This window comes from Oculina patagonica, chromosome 6 (genome assembly GCF_052425735.1).
Source record: "Oculina patagonica isolate OP01 chromosome 6, crgOcupat, whole genome shotgun sequence".
In the NCBI taxonomy this organism is placed as follows: Eukaryota; Metazoa; Cnidaria; class Anthozoa; order Scleractinia; family Oculinidae; genus Oculina; species Oculina patagonica.
In genome coordinates, this window is record NC_135763.1 from 28,978,771 (window position 1) to 29,002,154 (window position 23,384).

Below are 23,384 nucleotides of genomic sequence, written 5' to 3' on the forward strand. Positions count from 1 at the left end.
GACGCTTACCGGTATTTCAACCGGACTGAAAGCGTTTTAGTTAAATTGATATCTCTATATTTCCCCGGCGGGAAAGATTAGTGATCTGTAGTAGGGCAATCGTACACGCCGAGTTGTGTGATGGGCGAATACTAGCCGTGTGATATGGATAAAAAAATCTCCGATTGTTAGATATATCGTGGAAGAGCAGTTTGTGGCGTTTTAAAGCTCCCGAAAGCGTTCTAATTAATAGTGCCTATTTTTATCTCAACACCGCCATAAATCCGTCCGCCATCTTGGAAACAGGATCTGCCAGTCGTCTCTCGCCTTTCCTCCTTCCCATCATCCTTCGCGTCTTGCAATTTTCGCATAAGAGACGACTGGGGACGAGTCAGCAGTTGCAGAACAAGTGGGAACCACGTCTGTGTTGGCCACACAGGGATCAGAAGTATTCCCTGTGCCTTGTCTTGTAAAATTTTTTGTACACACCTTGGGATCAGACTGAAAGGTGGAAATGCAAAAATATTAAAATTACTCCAATCTATGGAGAATGCATCAACATAGGTGCATCCTGGGTCTGGTTTCCATGAGCAATAAACATCCAATTGGTTATTAAGCCTACTGGCAAACAGATCAATGTTTAACTCAGGATACACTGAAAATATCTCTTGAAAGTGCTCTTTGCTTAGTGACCACTCATGCTTGTCTGAAAAGTTACGTGATTTGTTGTCAGCACTAGTGTTAAGCTTTCCAGCTATGTGTACTGCTGACACCCAGATATTCTTATTTATACACCAAGTCCACATTTCCTTGGCTAAATTATTTAGCTGGGTTGATTTACTGCCACCCATGTTGGTTATGTAGGCAACAGCAGTTGTATTGTCAACCTGTAATTGGACATGAGTGTTACTAGTGGTGTGGCAAAAAGCCTTAAGAGCAAAGAATGCAGCCTGCAATTCTAGAATATTAATGTGGTTGGTGGTCTCAGCATCTGTCCACCTTCCACCTATTTCCTGATTCCCCATAGCTGCCCCCCAACCTTTTTTGGAGGCATCTGTTTGTATAACCATGCCGGGATTGGGTCGTACAATGTCCCGGTGTACAGTTGGCATATTTGCAATCCACCATTTCAGCTCAGCTATGGAGCTACTAGTTAGTTGCATATGGGATTTGTAGTTCCCTTTGTTCATTTTCAGTGCTTGGATTTTGTTAGACTCCAATGAACGGTAATTTAGTGGCCCATATTGGGCTCCAGGAAAGTTGGATACTATAAGCCCTATCACTTCAGCAACCTCTGTTATCGTAGGGTTGTGTTTAGCAAGTAAACGTTGACAGGCGGTAACTACTTTCTGGATTTTGTTTTCAGTGGGAGTTACTGTCATATCATTTGAATCAAGGACAAACCCCAGAAATGTAAGTCGCTGAGTAGGGATGATAACTGATTTGGTAGGATGTAAGTGAAATCCTACTTTCTTAAATAGTGAAGCTGTGACTTTAACATTGTCAAGGCACTCAGATGATGTGTCACCTTGTAAGTAAGAATCATCAATGTAGCCTAGGCTTAGATACCCTAGGTTGTGCAGTGTGGCATAAACTGGTTTAAGGAGTTTAGTAAAAACTCGCGGTGCACAACTGAGTCCATTTGCCATGCATGTATACTGGTAAAGTGTACCATTAAATATAAACTTCAGGTATTTTTGGTGTGCATGAGAAATGGGTACTGTGTAATAGGCATCTTTTAGATCAATTGAGGCCATGAGGCATCCAGGCTTCATCATTTTCACTGCCATTTCGAAGGTATCCATTTTAAAATGGTGGTACTGTACAAATTCATTGAAAGCTCGTAAATTTAGTATCATCCGGTAAGTGCCATCAGGTTTAGGTCGGAGAAATATCGGAGAGATAAATTCTCCTGGTTCATGCCTGGAGTGTTTCACAACTCCTTTATTGATAAGGGTTTCAATTTCATTAGCAACAATAGCATGCTGCATGCGATTAAACACACTTGACCGCACATTGTCTTGCTCTGGCCTTAAGCCTGGAGTGAATTCTATTTTCACTCCCGTGACAAATTCTAAAATTGTGGGGTCTGATGTTATGGCCCGCCATTCAGACAAGGCGCTGACAATTTGGCCCGCTCGAAAGCGCGGCTGATTGTTAAATAAAGCATGTAGTTCAGTATCGTTACTATCAGCAGTTGTTTGTTTTGTACATACCTTTGTGGCGGGCGTAATCGGCATTAGTTTTGTTTCGTTTCTCCCTCCTTCTTGAACTTTGATCTTGGGGGACGGCCTTTGGACAAAAAATCATTCCTTGGCCGCGTGTATGGCTGGTATCGCCGATTGCCTTGATACCCCTGATTGCGCTGGGAGCTCGAGCCGTATTTCCTGCCGTGAGCTCGCGCTTGTTGTGGCCTGACTTTCTTGGCCAGTTTGTTGGCATCGGAAATATCCTTTGTCAGTTTGGATAGATCCCCAAACAAGTACTCTGAGGTTGGAGGGATTGTAGTTGAGGTACATAGGGCAGAATAGTCGCGATGTAGGTCTTTCTTCATCGCCTGGCGCCTCGACGAATTCATATCGTGGAAACATTGCATGGCCAATGTTATGGCATCTGTCAATGTTGACACTACTGCTTTGTCCTTCGCTTTGGCGTCGTCTTCTTCTTGTTCCAGCACCAAATTAGTCGCTTTGATCATGGCAACAATGGAGGCAACAAGTGCATTCTGTGACTTTTGCGATTTTGAGTCACTGGTGCGAACTGGCGCGGGAATTTGGCTCCAAATAAGTGGATTCACTCTTGGGGTTCGTAAACCCTCGACATTTCCGGGCCGTGGATATTTCTCAATTCTTGTTTGGACTTTGTCCTCCTGGAGTTTATCCTTGAGGAGTCCGTCCATGAGCTTTGCAAGCCCTTCATCCACTTCATCTCCCGTTTTTTCACTGATGTCCAGTTCTTGGACTATTTCGGCAAGCAGTTTGCTGCCTGAGGCCTTTTCTGTTGGCTTCTTGCCGGTGTCACTTTCGCCCACGCCTGCAGCGGTTAATTCTCCGTCCTCCTGGTCTACATTTATATCATCCCGTTCATCCTCATAAACGGGGTCCACCAAAGGAGCGACTGTTTGCTTGAGGTCCCTCAACTCAGTTAACACTGACTTAAACATTTCAACGAGCGTTGGATTCTCGGAGCTGCCAGTCAAGCCCGCGCTCGTATCAGCATTCTGGTCGGCCGACATTTCTATGAAGCTGGTCGGCGGATAAGTTAGGCTTTTCCAACTGCGTTGGAACGCTAGCTTTCGTTTCGATAACCACCAACTACGTTGGTGTTGTGTTATTTTTGTTACGACCTAGTAGTTTTTCCAACTGCGTTGGAAATAGGCCGAGCTTTTGTAAAATTTATCGGGAGATCGTCGATCTTCGATGTTCTTCGCGCTTCAACACACGTGCAATGACTCGCGCATGCGCTGTGCTATCTCATGGGATCTCCTAGCCTCCGGTCATGTGATAGAATCTAAATTTTGCCGGTGTAATTTGGAAAATCACACTCACAGGCTCGTAAATTAAAAGTTTGGTAAGAATACCGCCAGAAATACACGAGAAAATTCGAATTGATTAACTAACCTTTAATCCACTGAGAAGTGTTCACAAAATAATCCGCTTAAACGTGGTTCAGCTTTCTAATTTCATTGACAGCACACATTCCCGCTCACCGCCGATTTTCGGTCTGAATCCTCAATAAACATCTAGATCTCTTCGCTCTCAGGTCGCACTGGTTTCACAAGTTTTAACCGATAAATTTTAGATGACTTCCTCATCGAAGACTTCTAGTTTTGTGGTATAATTCTCGCCTCATCAAGAATACAGCGCTAAATCAGTGCTGAAAAGTTTGATAAAACCTTCGCTGATTGCGTCAGCAACGAGTTTCATGCGTCTGTACTCTAATTGACAATGAAAATTAGCCAATCAGCGCGCGAGAATTCGCTCAGTTATTGTAAAAATCTAGTTCTAATTTTGTTTTGATTTGAACGTTATGACGCGCGCCCATTTGTCAGTTGCTTTCAAGCAAACCATTTATCCACTGAAGAAGAGGGGCAACCTTCGAAACGTTTGATGTTTGAAACATTTACTAGCGCACATTATGACGTCATATCACGAGAAAGTTACGTCATCGAGAAATAACTATTTCAGATTTGTTTTGTACTCACAGAGGTTCAAGTACCACGTGTGCGAAGTTCATGTGTCACGCCCGTCTGCATAGGAAGGCGCAAAGGATTCTGTTTGTATCTCTTTGTCACATCTTTTCCTCTTGCACTCGCCGTCTTCCCAATCGTTTTCTTTTTTTCCCTGTTGACCTGTATCAAGTGTGGCATCAATAGCACTAATGTCTTTCACGGCACTAAGTACACTGGGCGCATCTATCTGTCCTGTTTGCAGTTGGTCATTAGCGACATTAGTTCCAACCAGACCGTCAATTTCTCCTTGCAAATCGTTGAGAGGCAGAAGCAATGAAAGGCAGCATGAAAAAGACCAATGTGGATTTTTCAACCATTTCTTGATGAAGCGATAGAGGATCAAAGTGTACTGAACTAAAAGCAAACAAAAAATGGATAGTTTACTTTTCCTATAATCACTGACCAAAAAAAAAAGAAGACGGTTGAAGGCGATTATGGAATGACTTGGCTTTACTCCGTTTTAGGAGTCGTATGATTAGTAACTTTTCTAGTTTCTGAAATTTATAAATTTGAAGACTTCTAAATAACTTTACATTTCAGGAGTTTATAATCCAATTAATTAATAACGTACTGCACTTGAACTTGTTAGGGAATGAAATATTAAAACTAAAACTAAAAGTATCATTGGTTAACAATCGTCTGTGATTATCTTGACAATTTTTAAAAAAGTTTAAAAAACTAAGAACGCTCCTTAAACACCAGTTAATTAATTATAATGTGTTCTTAAAAAGCAATTATCATTAACTGTATTATCTTACCAACAAGTAGGCCAATCACTGACGTATTTGCTCCAACTACCAAAACCTTGAATAAGACTGCGTCCGTGTACGTGTCGCCTGTGCCTGGTATGTTTTCTGCTGGAATTCTACTCACGGCTCCAACGGCCAAGTTGACTAGGGTCACGGCAAGGGACGTGAACATCAATTTGTTCTCAAACTTGTCTTGCATGGGACGTATCCAGGAGAAAAGCATCCCATACATACCGGCGATGACTAGTGTTAAGCCAATGTAAGATGTGCTCTCTTGTCCCACCAAAATCAGGGCTGATGTAAGGATCACTTTGCGAGACATTTCAACCAGTTCCCAGTACCACGAACGAGGTTTTTAGTTATCAAAAAGAAACCGCAATCCTGTGATTATTTCCATGCTAGAGACCTGTTTCTGGGCTGTAGCGGAGTCTCTTGTGGCAAATATAGACCTCCGTTGGCTCCAAAGTGCGATGAATGAAGCGACAGGAAGCGCAATGACATAAACAGTAGATATGTACGCCCCAATGAGGAAATAGTGGTATTTTGTGCCTTGACACTGTGTGCTGTAATCTGCTTTCAGGTATTTATAACATAATTCTTCTTTTTCATCTGGCAAGCAAGAGGCAAGACACTGGCTGTTTTGGAACACGTGCTCAGGTACGTCACGTACAGAAAGAAAAATATATTTCTGTACACCAGCTCTTTTGTCTCTGATACTCTTCTTGACTTTTCCTCTCCTTCTAGGATTTGGCTTTTCAAGATGATTGTTTTCTGTACTCCGTAATAGATGCCAGACAAGCCAATAAAAGCAGCATTTATTGCCATTATTGCGAATAAGCTTCCAAATGCATCGACGCGTAGCCCCGTGATAAGGCACTGAATGGGTGCAATCTGAAGGATGTTAAGCTGTAGTACTCCTGAATACTTTGCAATAACCTCCATGGAATCGGGCCATTTAATGTACGAGAACACTTCTAGTAAACCATGGGTGACCTGATAAAAGCCAATTACGATCTAAAGTTTTGAGAAAAACCTGTCTATTAGAGGGATTTCTTGGGCTTCCTTTTCTTTTCGTTTGTTCGTTCACACCAATACGGCGACGATTATCAATAAAATGGCTATTATGATGGACAACTGTACCACGATCCACCTTTTTGATGGACATTTTGTGCAGATCTGTAATTGCTTATTGTATTCAGTGCTGCAAACTGCACAGAGTGGACCTTCGTAACCAGTTTTACAAGGGGAATCTAGGCCACCCTTGCAAGAATCTTCAACTGGGCACTTGTAAGGTGTTGGTATGGGATAAGGATATTTCACACTTAACGCATCTAATGCTGGAGAAGATGATAACATATTTGCAATAAAGAATCTATAAAGCTTTTTGTGTGTCTCATTGCGCCATTCCCACCAGTAGCCAGGTTTTAACGTTGCATAATCATCTTTGCATTTCAGTCCACTTTGTCCACATTTGTAACATTTATCGAACATATTGGTCCGATAGAATCCTTCTAAACATTGACAAGCACGGTATCCGGCGAAGAAGTCAGATTCTGTTCCTATTGAAGATTTAAAATAGTTGAAGATTTAAAATAGTCATGTCAAATTTTAAACCGGACTGTATAAACAATTATATTTTATTGGCAAAATTACATTACAGCAAGCATGCAGTTCGCGTTTATTATTACCTAGCGGACAAGCCTTGCAATCTTGCGGTTGGGTTCCCGGTGCTTTATCAAATGCAACAAACGAGCCATTTGGACACCTCTTGCAGTTTTCGGCCACGTAAGCAACATCGTCTGAATAAAATCCTCCTGGAAAAGAAGCGTTAAAGAATATACACTTTAAACTAGCCATGGGAACTCTTCTAGAACTCTTAGACGATAGGGTATCTTGTTTCCTCTGCCTGCACATGATATGACGTAAAAACTGGACTGAAGTTCTTTCATTTCCAAATGTTCTTTAGTCGTTAGTTTAATAAGAAAAATTGAAAGAATTATGGACATGCGCGTTTGTTACGTAAAACCAGGTAAAACTCATCTTTAGCTGTAGGGGTCAGACTAAATGGCGTGGGTGGGTGGGTCGTGGGTCGGTCGTGCGTTTTGGGTCAAGGCAAGTTCGCCCCCGATGAAAGGAGCATTCTCACCGATTTGTTATTTTTGGAAACCGTTTTTCTTATTAACAAAAACATGTTTTTCTTTCATGTCGGGCCCACCGTTTCGCTTTTTTCCCTTCATGTCTTCCGGACAGTTTTACGGAAGTGGGCCGAAAATTGCAAGTATTTGCTTGACCTTGGCGTGCAGGCTGTTTGCCGACTGAGAATTTTCTGATCGGCAACGTTTTGGTAACAACCAATTTATTGAACGATTTCATGTAGGTAGCTTGGTGGTTCTTCATTCCATATCGATTAAATTATCATGTTATTCATTTATTTGTTTTTCCAATTTTATCAGGGAAGTCACGCTAGCCAATATATTTTTATAATTTTTAAAGATTCGTGGCTTTTCTTGGTCATTTCAAGTGAAAAAGTTACAACTTCTCAAGTCTTTTTTTAACTTTAAGGGATTTCTACAGAACACCTAATGGAATTTTTTTTCCTGTGCATGGCCAACTTTTTATTCCTCTAATTGAAAAAAAAAGTTTCTTTTCCGTTGATCGCTACTTACCAGTGATCCAATTAGTGGCGTGGGAACACTCAAGTATGATTGGTTAAAAATAGGTGAAATGTACATGTTTGCTGAAAGCATTTGCGGAAGCATTATCAAAACTTGCACTGTCTGGGACTATAGCGAAAGGAATTATTAATATTCTTGAAATGACTTAATAATTGTACGCCGGTTTTAAGTACTAGAGATTTGTTTCACAAGGCGAAATCGATGTTGCTGTTTCAGAATTCGAACTTGCAGGTTTGTCGTCGACCGCGGTCAAACGACAGAAATATGCCAAAAACAAGACAAGTACTTCAAAGATAAGGTTTTGATTTTCACAATTTAAAGTTTCATACATTACCGGTATCGTGACAATTTACGAAGCTTTTTGGGGCTTTATTAAAAAATGTTTGAAAATGGTGATATGTGGACTTCTCTGCGCCATTCTTTCAAAGCACTTTGGTTCAGATGTAAAACATTAAAAAGTAAAAACACTCTTATACCTGGGAAAACGTGATGTTCAGGAAAGTGTGACTCTCGCGTGACTAAGTTATTGTGACGTGTTTTAGGTCAAAGTTAAAATGAGTGACAGATGTCAAACGAAAGGTGTCAAGGATTCGCGAGCGGTAGTTGTTGTACACTGTTGTATGTTGTACAATTAAAAATTGTGGAAATATGTTTATTTACACTCAGCAGCTATTTTTTGCTCATACTAACACATCAGATATGAACGAAATTCCCCGAAATAGGAAGAAAAGCTGCCTATAAAGAAGTTTGAATGCGGTGAGGGTGCGTCGAGATTTGACCTTACGTTATCAATTGAAGCATGAGACTGCAGATGCACTATCGAAGGTTGCGTTTAAAGAGATTAAAGGGAAAGCAAAACTTGCAATGTCAAGCACTGTAGCGAAATGAACGTTTCATTTTGTTGAACTGACTAAAGTTATATCTTAGACCATTAATTTAAAATAAAAATGTTCATATTATTTGTGCATATATCCTGCGAAACCAAGAAACAAGAAACCCAGTGGAAATATTTCGACACTAGTTTGCCACTGATCCACACACTGGTCCCTGATTAAAATTCCGATTTTACACAGATGAAATGGCAGAAATAGAAGTAGCTGATCGGCTTATCCGCCAAACTGAAGGAACTTGTCCTTGTCGATGCAATCGTTTTAAGGGTGTTCTTGTTTGTTTAAGAATTTTCAGTTTTTTGCGAACTAGTAGCCTGCGTGGCTAACTGCGTGGCCGGCGTTCAAAGGGAAAGGAGAGGGGAAGTTCTAGCGGTAGTCTCATGCAAAGTATATTGTAACACCTCCATCCGAGGTCTTTGAATGAGTGAGTTCAATTTTTCGGCCTTGTTAAGCGTCACACATTTTTCGGTAAATTTAAAATCCAAAGATAGCTGGTAACTCGGCTTATACACGCACGACCCACGACCCACGACGCACGACGCACGCCAATTAGACAATCTCTAGCTGTAGATGTTGAAAAACAGTGGAGATAGTGCTAAGATACCTGAAGGGCACTGTATACATCCTTCAGCTCCTTTGGAGGAAAAGTTCGAAAACGTTCCCACGGGACACGGTAGAAATGTATAAGAATAAGAGTCATTGTTCGGTAATCCAGCAGTCGCGAGAGCAGCTTTCAAAAATACGCTTTCCCTAAAGTTAACACTGACAGCTCCTTTATTCGAATTTAGAGGATTTCTGTAAGGGGAAACGAGAAACACAGAGGAAACAAAATGATTTTTGTCATATTATGTTTTATTTTAAAGATCGGCAGTCCGAAAGTATCCATTCCACGCATGAATTCTATGTGAGGAATTCTAATAATGCAAGGAATAACCCCAAGAGTAATGGAACTACGACTGTAAACCTCGATGGCTGTAAATATGTCCAAAACCGTTACTCTTTAGGTCGGAAACAAACACAACAACACTAACGTTTAATAACGTGGGATTTAAGTCATAAGTTCCAAAAAAGGTCGTCACGCTGGATTTCATAATTTTCCCATGACGTCAGAAGCCGCCAAAACTGGCTCAAAAATTGTTTACTTTTGCATTTAAACATTTCTCCTTAATATAACAGGGTCACCTTTTCTGTCAAAAATGGTATACAAAAGGGTAACTGTTTGAGCCTCGTGACGGAGCCTCCACGTATAAAATACTTTGGACTAGCCCTTCACGGGATTCTTTGACGTACTAACAGAAATATTGTGCAGCGTCTATGGCCAAGGGATTCATACGCCAGTATTCTCAACGCTCTATTCTTTATCACACTGAAAAGAAAATACATTCTTCAAATATCCTCAATTAATGTTAGGTTGTCATAATGTTTGCTCGATATTATTAGTTAAGAAAAGCTAAAAAGTATAAAAGTTTTTAAAATCAAAACGTTTTCGACCCTAGGTCATCATCAGTGATATTAAAATGAGCATTTACATTCAACTTGGATTTGTGTTGTTATGTAATTTACGGGGGGGAATAGTGTGGCGATAAAACGGTGCACTTGCTTGTTCAATGTTGGTTTCTCGCAATCAATCAACAGGCCTTGCATTATTTTGCGTCAAAAAGTTGTTATTTTTGTAGATGTGATGTTTCATGTGTATATGTGATCTGGATTTTTGGCGAAGTGGCAGGGCTGGCTCCGAGTCATAGGTCTTGTTCTCGTGCTCTGCTTTTCGCACTGCGAAATTACGTTTTTGTTTCACCAGTGTAAGTTTCGCTGTATTTGAACCGCGCACGATAGATTGCATTTGATCTGTGCTCATTTTTGCCTTTAAGATTGAATAAACCCTTGACATTTTGGGTTTGCCATAGAATGATAAACGAGGTGCGCCAATCCGTGAAAATGCTCAGTTTATTAGTTTATTTATGAACCGTTTACTGAGCTTCTCGTTGTGCCCTGTTATTCCATCGAAATTTTAGTAATTTCTTTAGGTAATATAACATTACCACACATCTAAATTCGCTCCTGTCAGCTTGCAGAGACCAAAGATGAAAGGCCGGCCACCGAAACATTACCACCCCCTTTTGGAAAAGGAGAAGCACCTCGATTCTGTGGTTCGTAAGATTCTGCCAAAGGAGATTGCCGATTCCGTTTGTCTGAAAGGCTCACGCCTTGCCCACCTTTATGGTCTGCCAAAGACACACAAAGAGAAGTTATCAATGAGACCAATCTTGTCTGCCACGGGTACCTACAACTATGCCCTCGCCAAGTGGCTCGATGAAAAACTGAAGCCGCTGTCAGTTAATCGCTACACGATTTCTGATACGTTCGCTTTTGCAGAAGAGATTCAAAACCGAAAAGTCGACGAGAACGACGTATTGGTATCTTATGATGTCACATCTTTGTTTACCAATGTGCCACTTCAAGAAACCATCGAAATAATCGCTGAAAAGGCGTTCGTAGACAACTGAGTTAACGAAACCCACAAGATGAACATCACTCAGCCTGAGCTGATTCAACTTCTTGAAGTAGCAACTAAGAACCAATTGTTCCAGTTCGATGGCAAGCTTTACGAACAGACTGACGGAGTGGCAATGGGCTCACCTTTGGGACCCCTTATGGCGAATGCATTTCTCTGCTCCATCGAAGAGAAATTAGAACATGACAACAAGCTCCCAGAGTTTTACAGGCGATATGTCGACGACACGCTTGCCACGATGAAAGATGTGCCAGCAGCAGAAGCCTTTTTAACAACACTTAACAACTGTCACCCATCCATACAATTCACAATGGAGCTAGCTTCTGACAACAAGTTACCATTTGTTGGTATGGAAATACTTAAGAAAGGTCACCAACTGGAAACCAGTGTTTACCGGAAGCCAACAAATACCGGCCTGCTGCTCCATCACCAAAGCCATGTCGACAAAAGGTACAAGAAGTCGCTCATAAAAACCATGGTAAACCGTGCTTTTCATCTGTCATCTACATGGGAGTCTTTCGTGACTGAATGTGATCGCCTGAAGCTGATGTTTACGAACCTCAAGTACCCTGCAAGCCTAATTAACTCAACCATTTCTCACTTTGTCACCTCAGTGATGACCAAAGATCCTCTCGTGCCAGCTGAAGTACCTAACAACAAGGATATCATTCACCGAGTGGTATTACCTTTTAAAGATCAAACGTCGGCCGACGGAGTCAAAAAACAACTATCTGACCTGAGCAAGAAAATCGATCACACTCTTCAACCAGTATTCAAGAGTCGCAAAATCGGTGAAGATCTCAAGATGCGTGAACCAAAAACCACCTTTAATAAATCAACAATGCGTTGTGTACAATTACCAATGTGATCTGTGCGATGCAGATTATGTCGGCTATACCAGCCGGCACTTACACCAACGAATTGATGAACATAGGTTCTCCGCAATCGGGAAGCATTTAAAGAACGATCACGGCCTTAATAACATCGGCGACCTTACCAGTAATTTTTCCGTCCTAAAGAAATGCAGCGGAAAACTGGACTGCTTGATTTACGAAATGTTGTTTATTAGAAAGAATAAACCTAGCCTGAACACGCAATCGGATTCTATCCGCGCGAAACTATTTGTTTAAAACAAATATGTTAATGAAACATCACACCTCTAACCGCATATATAACACTGTTGAACCGTTATTTTATTTGTCACTTGAAAATGATGTCAGGATGACATCGAAACGTTGTGTCTTACTGTCGCTTATTTTTATTGTCAAATATAACATTAAGTTTGTCAACTGAAAAACGTAAAAGGTGCTGGCTAAAGCCTATGTCAATCGGATAAATGTGCCTCAATAATTTTTTAATAAGCCAGTTAACATGCATGTGAAAAGGGGAGTTGTGCTAGGTAATGTAAATAGAGCTTTGTTTGATTATTAGTAGAGTAGAACACAGTATTAATGCAAATAAGATACCTCACAGCTTAAAGTCAAGACCACGGAGACCCTTGAAGGACTCCTTGCTCAACTTCTTTAGCTTCGTCCGCAGCAAATATCTGTGATAAGGGACAAGAACACAAAATTCGTAAAATAAACGAATTTAAAGAGGTCAACGCTGGGTAAAACTGTTTTTCTAACGGGGTGGGTGTGGAGGGGGTGGTTTCCGTTCTATTAAGGTGTAGTGAAGATATTTAGCACTGGGTAAAAAGCCCTTAGCTAACTCTGCAAGATGACATATTTTTAGTGACTGTGACGTCATATGACATTATTAGAGCTGCCATCTTGGATCCGCATTTTCGATTTTACCATTTTCTTAGAAAGTTAGAAAATAACGAAAATTGATGCAAAATCAAGTCAAAATGCTTGTAGAATCTAAAATGTACAAAAATCATTAAAATATTAAATAAAAAATATTAAAATATTAAAACTTCCGCAAGGGATAAATGAACTGCCACTTTTCAATGGACAAAGCGTTTTAATCAAAACAGTGGTTTCCAAATCAGTCTATAAGGAACTTCGGGATAGTATCATCACCCCACCAACTGCCCAACTGAATTTTAATGCGCGATTTATAAATGATGTCTTAGAATGGAAAGAAATCTACGCCTTGCCTTTTCGCGTTGCATTGGATACAAAACTGCGTGAATTTCAGTATAAATTACTTAATAGGTGTCTTGTGACAAATATCCTTTTTACCAAAAATTAACGTCGTACAATCTCAAGCCTGCTCCCTTTGCGGTGAAATCGACGAGTCTCTAGAGCATTTTTTTTTTGTGTCTTGCCATTACTCAAATACTTTCTGGGCTGAGGTTATCAAATGTCTTGAAAATCTTGACATAAAGATTTAACAGCTTTCTGACAAAGATATAATGTTTGGCATTCTAAAGTGCGAGGATGAGTTATTTGTTAACCACATTTTATTAGTTGCCAAACAATATTTATGTTAAAAATGTTAAAAGTTCAACTGAGGCCTTACACTACTGTGTTAAAAAGTTTTAAGATCCAAGCTTTCGCCGATCTACGGCATCATCAGGGATAATAAGAAATATTCCGCGCGAGGCTTATATACAGATGTAAAATAAAACGTGAGAAAAGCGAAAGAATGTGGGCGGTGAATGTAAATGCTAATTAATAAGATACAAATATAAATAAAAATGAAAATGTGGTCTAACGAGCGAGTGTCAAAGTACAAAGAGTCTCTAGATATGTTAAAATAAGTATTAGAATAACAAGTCCGTGAATTCGCTGCACTCTTCTCGTGAGTTGAGGGCAGGTTTGTAGTTCCGTATGTAAAAAGCTTCAAACAGTCGTAGATTTGCGGGGTCGTTTTCTAGTACAATGGTCTTGATTTCGATGCCTTTGTGAACTTTGTTTTGGCTTTTTGAAATGTGTTTCTTCACGGAGGAATTGTCATTGTTCAGGTGTTCTCTTACTCGATTGTGGATGAAGCGTGTAGTGCTCCCGATGTAGTATTGGTTGCAATTGTTACACGTGATTTGGTAAACAGCGTTGCGTAATAAGCACAATTTGGTGTCGGAGACAGGGCAGTTGGCCCTCGTGCATGTCCGTTCCGTGTTGTTCTGAGAGAGAGCTCGTCTAAGCGTGTATGACTTGTGCGCGACCCGTACTGGTATACCCTCTTTCCGGAAAATGTTAGTGATCTTGTAGTTGAGACGTTCGGAGACATATGGGATTTTATGTTCTTGTAGACAAAGTAAATCTTTACCTTCAATAATAGTATTAAACTCAAAGATTACATTGATTTACCAAATAGAAGCAATGATATCAAAATCAAACAATAAGTTGTCAGCTCAAAATAAGAAATGGAGCAAATATAAAAGTAAATTAGTATGCAATCCTGCACCGTTAGCCGCAAATTAATAATAGCATTGTAGAATAACATTTAAAACTGATAAATGAACTGAGGACTCTGTGTCAACTCCGATTAATTTTGTAGTATTTGTAGTGTCTGTTATAGTTTAGTAAAGTAGTTTATAGTGTGGTAATTAAAATATTGTATTTTATTTTATTATATTTTTGTATTGTTTGTAATAGTGTTGTAACTTAAGCATTGTATGTATTTTTTTGGAAACTAATAAAAATAATTAAAATACATAAAAAAAACTGCCACTGAAAGTTTCAGCATTACAGGATAAATCTCCTTTGGAAGCCCAAGAAATCCCTCTAATAGACAGGTTCTTCTCCAAACTTAAGATAGTAATTGGCTTTTACCAGGTCACTTATGGTTTAATTGAGGTTTTCTCCTACATCATGTGGCCAGATTCCCTGGAGGTTATTGCCAAGTATTCAGGAGTACTACAGCTAAATATCCTTCAGATTGCACTTATTCAGTGCCTTTTTACAGGTTTACAAGTCGATGCATTTGAAAGCTTATTTGCAATGATGGCAATAAATGCTGCTGTTATTGGCTTGTCTGGCATCTCTATTACGGAGTTCAGAGAGCAATCATCTTGAAAAGCCGAATCCAAGAAGGGGAAGAAAAGTCAAGAAAAGTATCAGAGACAAAAGAGCTGGTGTATAGGAATTTATTTTTCTTCCTATACGTGACCTACCTGAGCACGTGTTCCAAAACGGCCACTTTCCTGCCTTTTGCTTGCCGAACACTTTGCCGAGATTAAAAGGAAGAGTTCTGTTATAAGTACCTGAAAGCAGATTATAGCACAGAATGTCAAGGCCAATAGTACCAATATTTGCTCATCGGGGCGTACGTATCCACTGCCTATGTCATTGCCCTTCCTGTCGCCTCATTCATCACCCTTTGGAGACAAGTAAGAAAAATATCTGCTCCAAGAGACGCCCAACCGTGCTCTAGTATGGAAATAATCACAGGGTTGCGTTTTCTTTTTGAAAACTATAAGCCTCGTTCTTGGTACTGGGAACTGGTTAAAATGTCTCGCAAAGTGATCCTTACATCAGCTCTGATTCTGGTGGGTCAAGAGAGCAGATCGTACATTGGCTTAACACTAGTCATCGCTGTCATGTATGGAATGCTTTTCTCCTGGATGCGCCCCATGCAGGATGCGTTCGAGAACAGATTGATGTTCACGTCCCTTGCCGTGACCCTAGTCAACTTGGCTGTTGGAGCCGTGAGTAGGATTCCAGCAGAGAACATACCAGGCGCAGGCGAGCCGTACGCTGACGCAATCTTCTTCAAGGTTTTGGTACTTGGAGCAAACACTTTGGTGATTGGCCTAGTTGTTGGTATGTAACATCGCAAACATTTAATTTGAAGCAATTGTTATTTGTCATTAATTACTAAACAGTGACGAAAGTCATTGGATTATTACTGAGCAAATCACTCTTCTAATGAATGTTGGATTTAATAATTATAGACGAGTGAAAGTTAGCGTTGCGTACAATGCCGAGTTGGCTATGATTCCATCATCTAAAATCAATGAAAGCGAATAGATCATTATTGATTTTTGGAACTTTATACTCTTGTGCTTCTTTTTGTACAACGGGCCCCGTTAAAGCGTTTTTTCCTCTCGTACACACTAATATGATTGAACACGCTTATCGTTTTCATCGAAACGCACACACTCATTTAAAAACGCTATTAATGGTATCAGTGTGGACGGCGAACACGGACGCTTTTTAAAACGCTACGTTTTCGATCGTATCGGTCCGGAAGATAAGCGAAAACGCTTTAGTGTGGACGGGGCCTCAGAACTTTTTTCTTTTGGTTTCAGTTCAATACACTGTGGTCCTGTATAGCTACCTCAAGGAATGGAGCAAAAATCCGCATTGCTCTTTTTCTTGCTGTCTGGCTTTGCTTCTACCTCTCAACGATTTGCAGGGTGAAATTCGCGGACTAGTTGGAACTGACGTCGTTACTAGCCAACTGCAAACAGGACAAATTGATGCGCCCACTGTTATTGGAGCCGTAAAAGACAGCGGTGTCATTGATGTCAATCTGGAAGAAGGTGACCAGGAAGATGTAGCTACCACGGTCTTGCCGGAAGAAAATTGTCCAGACACCGAGTACAAAAGACAAAAATGTCACAAACAGAATCAAACGGTGCTATTTAGGCTCCCCATCATAGTGGAGGACACACACTTGTAAATCACTGTAAGAACAACATATTCAAATCTAAGGCGAAATAGCACTGGTAGTAATAGCACACCCGTGAACATCGTTTGTAAGAAACTGATTATAACCCGTCAATTACTTTCAAATGTCATAGTTATCAAAATTGTTAAAAGGTAAAGAATAGAGCATTGCTAACATTGCACGAAGAAATATTACACGCGACCTCGAATGTTAACATGTTTTTTTAATCTTTGAACTCTAGCAGCTAATAAAAAGGCCTTGTACATTCAAGCCAAATGAATTTGGCAATGAACTTGAAGACAACTTTTCCCGTTTGCAGATGCAGTAGAAAGGAGTTAACGTCATCTAGGAGTAACTATATTTTCGATGAAAGTGGAATTATATTCCGGCATTATATAACTCACCAAGAAAAGATGTACTTCTCTTGTGCCTTTTTTCGGTAGAGTCCGAGTTGTGTCTTAAATAGAATTATGCTCAATTAAGTTCATACTTTGGTTGAGGATTACAAGGAAAAAAAACCTAATTATTGCTAATTAGAATGCGTCATTAAAACTTAAAACCCAGCCGAGAAAATTAAATAGTTATGTCACGAGTGTGTATCTTAGTTATTATGAATGCAAGTTAAAATTGAAGTAAACCTTTCAAGGATTACATAAGCTTTCGATTTAGTAGACTATGCGTTTGATCAAATTAAATTATTCGGTTAATTTTTTAAAAAAATAAACATTTCTCATTGTGATATTTTTACCTCAAGTGGTAAGTTTTGTTCTTTTGTATTATTTTTATGGGCTTCTCTGACAGAAAAACGTATCAACTGCCCTAGAAACGTGAGGGGTGTACCTTAATGAACTACCCTGTGTTTGCAAGTATATTCCAGATTTTCCTTTAGCTATAGATTTATAGGTGATATATATTGAAAACAAACCTTAACGTGAAATAAATGATAAAGATTGTACATTTCAAGCTCGGTGATAAATGATAAAGATAAAATGTCCATTATGTCACGAGTGTGGGACAAAGAAAAAATCTAGGTTGATGACACGCGTCCTGCATACTGTCGATGTCGAAAGCATCAAGTGTGTGATTTACCATCTTTAATATTTATTTCACACTTGATGCTTTCGACATTGCCGATCCTAGCAGTATGTAGGACGCTTGTCATATTTGAACCTAGTAAATGGCCCATTTCACTACGAGTCTCTCGTAGCTTGGCCTGGTGGCTATCTGGTAGGCCATGATTCCCGTCAGGGACTCAATTGTTTTGGTCCCACGCTCGTGACATTACATCCACATTTTGTCCTCTTCAAAACTGAACGTTTTAGAAGATTTATTTTAATACTGTTAAAACAGTCTAACAACATCAAAAAGATATGTAACCACGATAATCAAACAAACAAACAAACAAAAAAACCTTTATTATATTATATTTATACGCGTTATTAGTTTAAAGCAAAAGACTTTCATGTTAAGTGGTGTTTCTAGAAACTAAAACATAACTATGTACATTAAAAATAATAATTAGCAATTATTTACAACTGAAGTGTAGGTGAATTGCGGTGGTAAATATCCACCAGAATTGTTTGAAGTACACCATAGTTATTTGAATTACATAGATACATTCGTAGGTTTTCTCTGTTTTCTGCAAACTAAGTGTCAAAAAGAAAAACATAATATTTATCCACCTGCCTGTGGCTTAATACATACGTACACATTTAAGCAGGAATGTAATCAACGGCTTAAATAAAATGTGTTTAAGAAAAGGTTGAATAAAGTGTGGTAGGTGAGCTCGGCACGAAACCAGACGTTTCCGGCAACAAACGTCATCCCCAGGATCCCCTCGGGTGTACTTGTCAAAATTGCAGCTCGCCGGGAGAAGGCCCTGACAAACACTCAGAGATATTTAAAACGTAATCTTATGCATAGGCGTACGGGCACCTTCGGACCTGGGGGGGGCGGAGAACTTGTTGCCCGAAAAAAAAAATGGCATGGGTTGAAAGCCGAATAAACAGGCTACGAAATGGACAACAGAACGTGCGTTAAATTAATCTCGTGACGTTGCCCAAAGATGTCAATGCACTGAATCCTTTTTCTTCGGAAATTTGTATTTATTCACTTTAGTTCAGCAAAAATAAAAGTATTTTTGGGAGGCAATTTACATTGTTTTTCCCCCACTTGAAAGTTATTTAAAATGCGTGAAACATTTTGAAGATGAACGGGTTGAAACATATTGTTGAAAGTTTTGAGCTCATTAGAGTCAAAAGCATTAGCTTCATTACATTTAATTTGTAACCGTATCGCAGCTTTGTTTTTGGGTCCACCGCTCGCAAACGTTCAAACTATGGAAAAGCTGATTGCAGCTAAATAATGCAGAATTTGCGAGAAAACCGAGTATGATTATAGCAATTGCAAAAGGAAACGAAAGCAGATTAATGAGAAATTTGGACTTTTGAACCACAAAGTTCGGTATATTTCCAATATTTTTTTTCTGTTGATATTATTCGTTTTGATTGTAATTTTCATGATTTGTCTGCTTATTTTCTATTTTTTCTCTAGCTTGTTGCCCGAATTCTTAGCGTTTTGCCCGAAAAATTTTGGCACTGGGGGGGCTGCAGCCCCCCTCGCCCCCCCCCCCCCGCCTCGTACGCCTATGATCTTATGAGGTGCTAAATGAGCCATAAAATTGGATGTGTTGCTTTGACAAAGCTCTGTTTGCACTGCCCAGAACTGAAGAAACATACAAAGCTAATAATAAATATCTCCAAACGGTAGTAGGCCTACAGTGATAGCTGAATATCTAGGTCCACCAGAATCGGATTAGAAAGCGCCACATGGGGCACTAAAAATGACGATTTTCTGTCCTTGTGTTGAACTACAACTACGTCTATTAAAGCTTATTATCACTCCAGATAAAGCAAAACCTGCCAATTTGAAACTTGAAAAGTATAGTTTGGGCCATTTTCGAAAAATACGATCACGTGGATTCAGTCTAATGTTCACTCTTGGTCAAAAAAAAATCGAATAAGAAAGCGTCACATGAGGCACTGATAATGAAGATTTGCGGTCCTAAGAATGAACTACCACTGCGTATATTAAAGCTTGTTTTCTCTCCAGATCCGGTAAAATCTGCCTGTTTGAAACTTAAAAAAAGTTACTTCTGGCCTTTTTCAAAAAATGCCATCACGTGGATTCTCCCTAATGTTCACTCCAGGTCCACCAGAATCGAATTAGAAAGTGCCACATGAGCCACAAAAAATAAAGATTTTCGGTCCTTGGAATGAACTACCACCACGTCTATTAAAGCTTATTATCACTCCAGATAAAGCAAAACGTGCCAGTTTGAAACTTGAAAAGTATACTTTTCGGCCTTTTTCGAAAAATGCCATCACGTGGATTCAGTCTAATGTTCATTCCTGGTCCAAAAGAAACAAATAAGAAAGCGTCGCATGAGGCACTGAAAATGGAGATTTTCGGTCCTTGGAATGAACTACCACCACGTTTATTAAAGCTTGTTTTCTCTCCAGATCTGGTAAAATGCTATATTTGATAAGTTTGCTCCCCTTCGCCTTCCCTATTAAATGCCCGATTGCACAGTACAATAGGCCTTGAGAGCACAGGTAACCAAAGAGTACTATAAGAGTTTGTATGGTATCTATATATGGATTTTAAATTGAGCGTACTATGAGCGATTGTATGGATTTGAAAAATCTCCTGTTTGTTTGAAAAGTAATTCACTGGGCAAAGTTTAAGGGAAAACGTTTTCCAAATCCAAAATGCGATGGACCGGTTTTAGAGACATTGGCTCATCAAAAAGTTCGGGCTCAGAAATTTGAGTCACGCCTATGATCACCCATCACTTTTGCACCCCCAGTGATGGTGAAATCTAATTGAGAAGTTGTTTTCAAAGTTTATTCCACCGATTTTTCACCGAAAGGTGTCTTAAATTTCAGAGGTTCTTAAAAAAATTGTTGAGGACAATGGCGGGGCGAGCAGGAGGGTCTCAATGGGGTTAACCGTTAGCCGTAAAACGGCCAAAAATTTAGCCGTTAGGCGTAAAAAATGGAAAATTTTAACCGTTAGCCGTAAAATGTGTTAACCGTAAAAATCGGTCAGTGGTTATAAATAACCCAAACTAGTTCACTTCATCGTCCCAAAAATGGTCCAAAGACCTAAAATACGTTTTTCAATAATGGAAATTGATTTTTAACTATTAAAAACAATGAAAATTAACTTTTAACTTCTGTTAACCGTAATGGAAATAAATTAACCGTTAGTCGTAAAAAGGCCAAAATTTTAACCGTTAACCGTAAAAGCCACCACCCCATTGAGACTCTCGAGCAGGCCTTAGAGGCGAGGCCGGTCTCAATGGAGTGGTGGCTTTTACGGTTAACGGTTAAAGTTTTGGCTTTTTTACGGCTAACGGTTAATTTATTTCCATAACGGTTAATTTTCATTGTTTTAAAAAATTACAAATTAATTTTCATTATTGAAAAACATATTTTAGGTCTTTATTTATAATTATTTAAATTACTGACCGATTTTTTACGGTTAAAATATTTTACGGCTAACGGTTAAAATTTTCCAAGTTTTACGCCAACGGCTCAATTTTTGGCCGTTTTTGTCTCGTGTTACGTCGCGGTCACGTCGTGAACGACGTGACCGTGACGTAACACGAGATTATCCGAGTAGACTTGGTAGCTCACAATAGTGCTTTGTGTAAGACCTCTCGTAAGGTAACGAAGTGATAAAGTAGCAAGGAAACAAGGTAAGAAATAGCCATATTTACATAGATACATTTTGCTGATAAGATGCACCGGGATGCTGTTCTTCGTATTGCGCGTTTTCTCTTGTCGAGTTTTAAAGTGCTTATTTACGCGTGTGAGACATATAGTGTAAATGTTTGCATTATGAGGTATGTGTATAATGTAATATATTACATGAAGTACTATCTTTAGTAATACCGCCAAATCTGATAAGGAGATTTTATCTCACATATGTTGCTTAAATAGGTAGTTTTTTACATGGAAAATGAATTTATCTTTACGGTAGGTTTGTGTTTTGATATTATATTTGCGGTGGGTATTGTTAAAGTATGAATTAGAAGATAAAGCTGTTGTCAAATTTCTGTTTGCGTTACAAGAAAACCATTTTGGCGAGTGTTAGGGTAAAGGGTTGTTGACGTCAGAGCAGTTTTCAGATATGTCAAATAATGTGTCAAAAGGAGAATATTAAGTGAAGTTATCACGCAAACAGAAATATTGATGTGGTATCTCATCTTCGGCTTTGTTCTTAAACAGGATTGCTCCTTACAGAATAACTGACAGAACTGTAGGTATGTCGACAATATGTCAGAAAAAAAAAACTTTTTTTGTCGTTCCAATCTTTTAGATTCGGATTTCAAAGATGTAATAGACCGTAATAGTCGAACCAGATGTGTGCCTTTACTAGCTGGTGCAAGTTGAAATTTGCGCTGATTAAACTAGTTAAAAAACAACTTGTAGATCCCTTGGACATTTTTTTCCTTGCGTGTGTTCAATTCGAGTATTACACTAAACCATTTTGGAAAACAGTTCAAAATTCCCTGAATTCCCCCATTCACTAAGACACATGCTAAAGGTCAACTCGTCGCAGTATTAAAGAAAGACACAAACAAGAAGCCCTGTGGCTTTATAGACGTGCCTAGTAGCGTTATTTCCTTTTTTGCGTGACAACCGATATACGAATACGATACTTTGCCGCCAGTAAGGTCAAAGGCTGCTTGCTTATTTACACCGCTTTGATGTCTGTTTCCTTTCTTACACTAAACCGCATAAAATATAACTTGTCTCTTTAACTTATATCTTGTACAAGCCCTTTCTAATTGTCTGGTTCTATTTTGCTCTGTGGTCTAAGAGAGGATTTCTTGTTGAGTTAAATGGTTCATACAAAATGAAAAATGCGTATTACGCTAAGGTAAACAAAATTCCTGTTCCCGATATCATCTAAGCAAATGTCTGTTTTCTTTCTAATACTAAAAACTCGTAAAATATAACTTGTCTCTTTCGTTTATATCTTGTACTAGTCATTTCTTATTGCCCGGTTCTATTTTGTTTTGTTGTCTAAGTGAGGATTCATTATCGAGTTAGACCCATGCAAAATGCGTATTACGTATGTAGTTAAAATCCCTCTTCGCCATCATTCCTGCCTTATCTGAGCAATTAATGTCAAGTGGCAGATGACGTAGAAAGAAAAACCAGAGATTACATTATCTCCGTCCCATATCCCTTCCCCCATCCAGGCAATTTCAAGGGGCTGATGAAAGATGACCCATTCTAACCTAATCAGAATGCGTCTGCCTCCTTCACAGGCTTTTCCAAGGCCGCGCGGATTTTGGAGAGTTTTGGAAAGAGGCAGGGATTTTGAGCGAGCGCGAAGCGCGAGTGGTGGGTGATGGGAAGGGGGAAAATATAGAAGTTTTATATTTTCTTCATTCTGGAATAATGCATATAGGTTTTGGAAATTTAGTTATGATAAAAAATTTTCTGTATATTATAAAATGTTATTTATGTGTGGTGTATTGGAAAGATTCCTGGTCCTATGGCCTATTGTTAATTTCGGTGAAAACATGACGGTGAATAACAGGGAATGTTATGATTGTACTTCGTTTTCACAACTTAGAAATAGGTTACGTGCAGTTGGTCTTGTTCCTTGTGATTGTGGTAGACTGCAAAACAGTCGTTTGTTCTCTTAAGTCGTTGAAAGGCGCAGTGCGCCGAACGTTGTGAGCCTGCGAGGCGAGAAAAAACT

At 39.4% G+C, this 23,384-nt stretch overlaps 3 protein-coding genes and 2 pseudogenes across 5 annotated transcripts in view; 2 read left to right on the plus strand and 3 right to left on the minus strand.

Moving 5' to 3' along the window:
• The window catches only part of LOC144657993 (uncharacterized), a 2,637-nt gene extending 418 nt beyond the window's left edge, over positions 1–2,219 (minus strand). The window contains exon 1 of the mRNA XM_078518323.1: positions 469–2,219. Coding sequence (XP_078374449.1) covers positions 469–2,219 — 1,751 coding nt within the window. The remainder of the gene's footprint in view (positions 1–468) is intronic.
• Positions 1–9,231, minus strand: part of LOC144658158 (uncharacterized) — a 12,607-nt pseudogene extending 3,376 nt beyond the window's left edge. The window contains exons 1-4 of the transcript XR_013571650.1: positions 9,129–9,231; positions 6,648–6,773; positions 4,969–6,518; positions 4,184–4,564 (exon numbers count right to left, since the gene is read on the minus strand). The product of XR_013571650.1 is annotated as an uncharacterized LOC144658158 (transcript). The remainder of the gene's footprint in view (positions 1–4,183; positions 4,565–4,968; positions 6,519–6,647; positions 6,774–9,128) is intronic.
• Positions 377–3,486, minus strand: LOC144658525 (uncharacterized). The gene is made up of 2 exons (XM_078518951.1): positions 2,196–3,486; positions 377–480 (listed from the first exon to the last, which is right to left on the minus strand). The coding sequence occupies exon 1, from the start codon at positions 3,212–3,214 to the stop codon at positions 2,219–2,221; it is 996 nt and encodes a 331-aa protein (XP_078375077.1). The 5' UTR covers positions 3,215–3,486; the 3' UTR covers positions 377–480; positions 2,196–2,218.
• A 1,361-nt stretch (positions 9,232–10,592) lies between the features above and the next one.
• On the plus strand, positions 10,593–12,287 carry LOC144658626 (uncharacterized; annotated as a pseudogene).
• A 2,413-nt stretch (positions 12,288–14,700) lies between these two features.
• LOC144656911 (uncharacterized) lies at positions 14,701–17,276 on the plus strand. Of its 2 annotated transcripts, XM_078517156.1 has the most exons (3): positions 14,701–15,751; positions 16,240–16,619; positions 17,045–17,276. In XM_078517156.1, the coding sequence occupies exons 1-2, from the start codon at positions 15,364–15,366 to the stop codon at positions 16,611–16,613; spliced, it is 762 nt and encodes a 253-aa protein (XP_078373282.1). In that variant the 5' UTR covers positions 14,701–15,363; the 3' UTR covers positions 16,614–16,619; positions 17,045–17,276. The 2 variants fall into 2 exon arrangements, with proteins under 2 accessions (XP_078373282.1, XP_078373281.1); XM_078517155.1 differs by having other exon boundaries at positions 16,240–17,276.
• Positions 17,277–23,384: the final 6,108 nt, after the last annotated feature.